Below are 5671 nucleotides of genomic sequence, written 5' to 3'. Positions count from 1 at the left end.
TTGGCAAACGATATCATACTCCAGGATGCAAGTGAAATTTTTCAACCCAGACAGACATTCTCAGATTCTAGCTCAACTGAATTTGAGAATAAATTGAACGTATATAATTGAAGTAATCAAAACGCAATTATTTGATTGTGTTCAATTGATTTGGCGCTCAATTGACACCGCCTGATGGCGTAACAAGCAAAAAAATTTCCTTTTTCTTCTGTATTGTTAAATTTTCCACCCAGGACATTTTTATTCCAACCAGTGAAAAACCAGTGAAACTTGGTTAAATTTAACTTCAACCCTTGCCGAGTATAAGCTGGATTTTATGGAAAAAATTATCGATTGTGAGGTGGGGAGGGCCTGGGTTAGCAAGAAGAGATCCCCAAAGGAAGGATAGAGAAGGGAATTTAGCCACAAATGTCGGTCTTAGGGACCAAAATTTTATCGAGATAGAGATTTGGCAACTATCTACAAGTTGGAGAGAATAAAGAATAATATAGTGAAAAATATTTACCATTCCTGGTGGTATACCCTCAAAAATCTGCTTCATCTCCATGCCGCAAACAAAGGTCAACTAAGATTCAACACGTGCCGACTCGTTTCACTCGTTTCCGGGCCGTCCGTAAAGGCTGTTCTCCGCTTGCGCCCCGTTTCCGTATCGTTTCCACCCGTTTCCATATTGTTTCCGTGTCGTTTCCACCCGTTTCCGTGTCGTTTCCACCCGTTTCCACCCGTTTCTCTGACGTTTCACCTTTTAGTTACTACGCTATATAGATGAGGGTAAGAAATGAATTTTCTTGTTATTGTTCAATTATCATCCTCATTTCTAAAATTATTTCAATCAGGAATGCCTTTTCAACGCCCAAATCATTTATATCAGAACGGTATGAATCATTTCATCTACCGATTTTTTTGGAGACTCGCTTTTAGAGACTTTCTCATTACCCGTAAACATTTACCTTTAAATACACTTTTCATATGATGACTGGCTGCTCTTTGCAGAGGACACCTGGTTCCGTATTGAGCGGTCTAGGAGTCGTCTCATTAGAACCGTCTACGCGATGGTTTATACTGCGACCAGCTTGCGAGACACTGACACACAGTTTTTGGATCGAGTGCGTTAAGTCCAGCGTGAACCACTAGGGAACAAGGCCAGCGCACTCTCACCTCATCCACGATGGATTGTGGAATCGATACCTAGCACAGTCACCGACAGGCTTCTTGAGTTTCTGTCTACCCAATTCCCCTAACATGGCATGGGTTGGACTGGGCGAAGGTACATTCACTTGCCAAGTGAATCACAGCACCGAGCGGGAATCGAACCCCGACCTCCTGGACGGCAGTCAAGATTGATAACCACTACACTACTTTTCATATAGATTCCCAAGTACACACAAATTTGGAAGGTCGTGACGATCTTGATGAAAATCTAGTCTGCTACCCAGCACTTGTGGACCCGATTAAAAAAAAAGTCATTGGTGCTATTTGGAAAGATGAGAAATTTTATATCGATCTATCTGTAAAGATATATGTCAAGAAACAACAACGTGTTAATGCAAACAAACTGAAAAAGCTTTCAAAGCAGTAAGTTTCGCACCATCCATTCATTCCTATACTGTAATGCTGGGTGTAAAACCTAAGAAAGGTGGAATTTTGCCCTTATTTGTTAAAGAAACTTGAATACTCTTTACAAAACGATTCACAAAGTTCTTGTGTCCTTGCGAAAAAATAGTTTAACCCTAGAATGCACGAAAGTTCCTGTCGTAAATTTCTTGCATTTTGGGCTCTTGAAAGTTTCTGTTCGTTAAGGTTTATTTGTACATTAAGACAAAATACATTTTATATATTCTTTAGGCAAATTGAAGGCAAGATTAGAACGCGATTGAAAAGTATTGATGACGAATCGCTAATAAAAGAATTGGATCTGATTGTCAAAACAAAAGCAATCAAAGATGAATATATTGCCTTGCATGAGGAGGTTTTCCAAGAAGAAGAAGAAATATGATCTTTCGAAGTTGTTTCTGTTATATTTTACCTAACGATATTGCTGTATATAATTTATTCTTATTCAAAATTTATGCTTATCAACATAAAAGGGGTTGCGGAACGAGCGTTCTGTTTTCGCAAAGCGAAGAAATTCTAAAATGTACAAGAAATCAACGACTCCATTATTAATACAGAATTTAAAAAATAAACTAATAAGACCTTTACATTTTACCTAGAATTTATTACCAGTGAGTCATAATAATAATGTAAAAGAAGAGGATGTTGGAAAATTTTAAAGACAGATAAAAAAAGTCATTTGTACTCGATTTTGTAATACTTTTGTGGTGGCTTCAAAAAAATCTTCCTGGAAAAAGTATAAAGATATCTGCTCAATACAACTTTTCACAAGGTAAAATAACAAAATAAAACTGTAAAGAGTAACATCGTAGCATGGACATGGGCTTAGACTTGTAAACAAGTCTGTTATTTACCGCGCGCAACAAAATTTAGGAGTCGGGTACTGGCTAGGTATAATCGGAAATCACACGGGAATTAGCACGCGAGAGAGAAGGAAAATAACAGACTTGAAGACTCTTGTCAAGCTAATTTTTTCCAAGCAAAAACTCTAAGCTTCGATCCACAGATTTCTGTTGATCGGCCCGACACAAAGTCGCAAGCAGATTATTTTAGTGAAAAATCTCCGGGGGTCATCAGAGTTTCGAATCGAATTTTGACTTCAAAAGCAAAAATGGATACCTTGGAGAGGCTGTTTGGATTATTGAAATTCCACAGGTATCAAGAGGAAGCATTGAAGGCAATTCATAGCAAAAGAGATGTCCTCATCTGTCAGCCTACAGGCAGTGGCAAAAGTTTGGTGTTTCAATCTCATCCATTTTATTTTCACTGCTCAAAAATTGATGCGACACTTCCTCAACATTCATCACTGGCAGAACTAGCAAAGGAAATGAAATTTTTTGTCATTGTGATCAGTCCCCTCAATTCTTTGATGGAAGATCAAGTGAACTCTTTAAATGCCAAAGGTGTGGAAGCTATTGCACTGGACCAATGTTCGAAAGATTCTACGATCCTTGAGGTTTGTCATTATCCCTTGCACCTTGGCCTTGGCTCTGACCTTGACTGATGATATTGTCCTATGTTCATTTATCTGTTTATTGTACTTTGAACTTGTTCAACTTGTAGGACAAGGGATTAGCAGGTAGCCCAGAAACCTTGCAAAATGAAAATCTGTTTTTTTTACGTCACAGCTACTAAGAACCAATCCCATACCTTAATCGATCAAAACATTAGCTCATTGATGGAAAATGTGTATAAGTTTCTGTTCATGCATTTCTGACCCTCCTCTAAAAAGTTGAGTAAATGGCTCTTGATGCCAATGGTGTAATGAAAAGATTGATAAGCCAGGCACAGGCTGAAAGAAATGGGAGGAAGGAAGCATACAGATGATAGATGGTTTATTTAAAAAGGTAAATGCTTTTTTTTAAAGGGATCCATTCATACCCAGACGATCTCAATCGAACGGAATCAACGATCGAACCAGTCGAACCAAATCGAACGCAATCGAATCTCAATCGAATATTATCGCAATTTTCAGATTCTATTAATATTCGATAGCGTTCGATCGTCGATTCATTGACCCCCGGATTGATCATCGCATAGTTTCTACGGGAAATCGAAAGTAATTCATTCGGCTTGTGATGTTTGAGAGCTTGGATGTTGGGACGCTGCAAGAATAAAGCAAATCGAACGCAATCGACCGATTGAAATTCGATTTTCGAACGCAATCGAATCTCAATCGAACGTCAAAATTCTGGGTAATATTAGATTGGTTCGATTGTTGTTCGACTGGTTCGATCGTCGATTCTGTTCGATTGAGATCGTCTGGTCATACTTGAAGTCAACACTTTTCATTTTCCATATATGATATCGAAGATGGTGAAACCAGAACTTTTATATAAAAAAAAAGTGTTGGAGACTTAATTTGTTCCTCTAAAAACTTGGAGATTTCGTGTGAAAGCTATGTGAAAGCTATGTGATTTTTATTTTTGAGGAAATTGTTAAAAACTTCCTAAAAACTTGTAGAAAATGTTTAAATACCTCCCCCCCTCCATAAAATTCTGAACTTTCTTGTAACTATGACAAAGGCTATAGTGATATCTATGAAAGGTAAAATTTTGGGTACAGTATTCCCAGTACTTATCCCTGTACAGGGAGGTTAGTCTTTATACAAAAATTTTCACTTTAAAATTGTTGTGATTTTAAGGTGGCAGAAAAACACTGAGAGCTGGAGATTTGGTTCAAAGCTGTGAGCCTCATAAGAAGATTAGATTTAATTAGATAAAAAAATGAACAAGAGATTACTCGTAAAGATTTTGTGAGCTGATTCCTGATTTTTTACGTCTTTAAATGTTTCACTTTTATCTCAATTCAAATTGTTTTGACTTATTGTCAAAAACTGATAGTTTGATGAAGCTATGACCAAATTCAGTTTAATAAGAAAGGTAAAGGACATGAGGAACAGTTCCAGCACACCACTCAAGTATTGGAGAATGTGGACGAGAAGGCATTGGAAGAGAAAGATTTTGATGTTGCAAAAAACTTCCTGACTGAAGGTAAGAAACTTTTAGAAGAAAGATTGCAACACTTACAAATCGCTGACAGGGAGGGCTGGCTAGTGCCTAAACATTATAAAAGGAATATTTTGGTTTCATCTGGAGACATTCAGGAAAAGCATTTAAAGGACACTCGTAAAACTGCTGAGCAAATAAAGGCCAAAATGGAACAAGAAAACAAGCCTAAAGACAGTAAATACAGAAGGATGGATGAAATAACTTGTTACAACTTGTTACATTTGTTAACTTTTTGTCCTTTTGTTCAAAAACAAAACCCCAATATTCCTTCCACTAAAAGTAGCTCTTCATCGTCTTCATCAAAAAGATCATCTACTTCAACATCAAAAAGTCGAACTGGGAAATAATTTAATTTCATGAATGAATAAATGTATTGAAAGTTGGACAGTTTCTAGAACTACGTGTTCGTTAATTTTCTGGAAAAAACTGCGTTATATTTGATAAAGATACAGTTTGTTTTTCTCATTAATGTGTTTTCAAACACTTTTTCATAGAGCGAATTTGTTTTGCAATTTTTGCTTTGTCATTTAATTCAGAGTTCTGGGAGTTCAAAATCATTCCGTATCAAAACAAAACCCGAAATCACAAAAATCGTTTTTTCTGATGCCAGTAAAACTGGTTATGGAGGATATACAGTTGAAGAATCGGGAAAAATTATCGCAAAGGGAAGCTTCAACGATCTCCACGGGAATAAGGCGGGTTCGTGGAGGTCAAAATTCTTGCAACGTTACAAATCATTTTCAGAAGCTCGTTTTGGGCTCAAACGAAGCGTATAACTAATTAGAATAAGATTCAGTCTAGGCAGATGTTTTTTCATTTTGAAATTTTGTGTAATTCGCAAAAATCCTCAATTTTGCGCTATTTTGATGACGTCATAAAAATTTAAAGTCAAATAACTTTTGATAGAATCATCAAAATAATTTCAAACTTTCACCAGAGATGCATTTCAATGAAAATTTCCAAAAAATCTTCAAAAATTTTCAAAATCTTGATGACGTCAGCATTTTTTAAGGATTTTAGTTTTTTGCCTAAAAAGTGATGACGTC

At 36.6% G+C, this 5671-nt stretch overlaps 1 protein-coding gene across 1 annotated transcript; it reads left to right on the top strand.

The window, feature by feature from the left end:
- The first annotated feature begins 2725 nt into the window (after positions 1–2725).
- LOC136798843 (uncharacterized) lies at positions 2726–4972 on the top strand. The gene is made up of 2 exons (XM_067055516.1): positions 2726–3070; positions 4484–4972. The coding sequence occupies exons 1-2, from the start codon at positions 2726–2728 to the stop codon at positions 4970–4972; spliced, it is 834 nt and encodes a 277-aa protein (XP_066911617.1).
- Positions 4973–5671: the final 699 nt, after the last annotated feature.

The sequence above is a fragment of the Clytia hemisphaerica genome, unplaced genomic scaffold (genome assembly GCF_902728285.1).
Source record: "Clytia hemisphaerica strain Z4C2 unplaced genomic scaffold, Clytia hemisphaerica genome assembly, whole genome shotgun sequence".
Taxonomy (NCBI): Eukaryota; Metazoa; Cnidaria; class Hydrozoa; order Leptothecata; family Clytiidae; genus Clytia; species Clytia hemisphaerica.
The sequence above is the reverse complement of the archived record's forward strand: the minus strand, read 5'-3'. Positions and strand labels throughout refer to the sequence as shown.

Bases quoted from the DNA above. Each gene is read 5' to 3' on its own strand.
- LOC136798843 (XM_067055516.1), top strand. From the start codon at position 2,726: ATGGATACCTTGGAGAGGCTGTTTGGATTATTGAAATTCCACAGGTAT. The intron at 3,071-4,483 runs GTTTGTCATTAT...GACCAAATTCAG, and splicing joins AAGATTCTACGATCCTTGAG to TTTAATAAGAAAGGTAAAGG.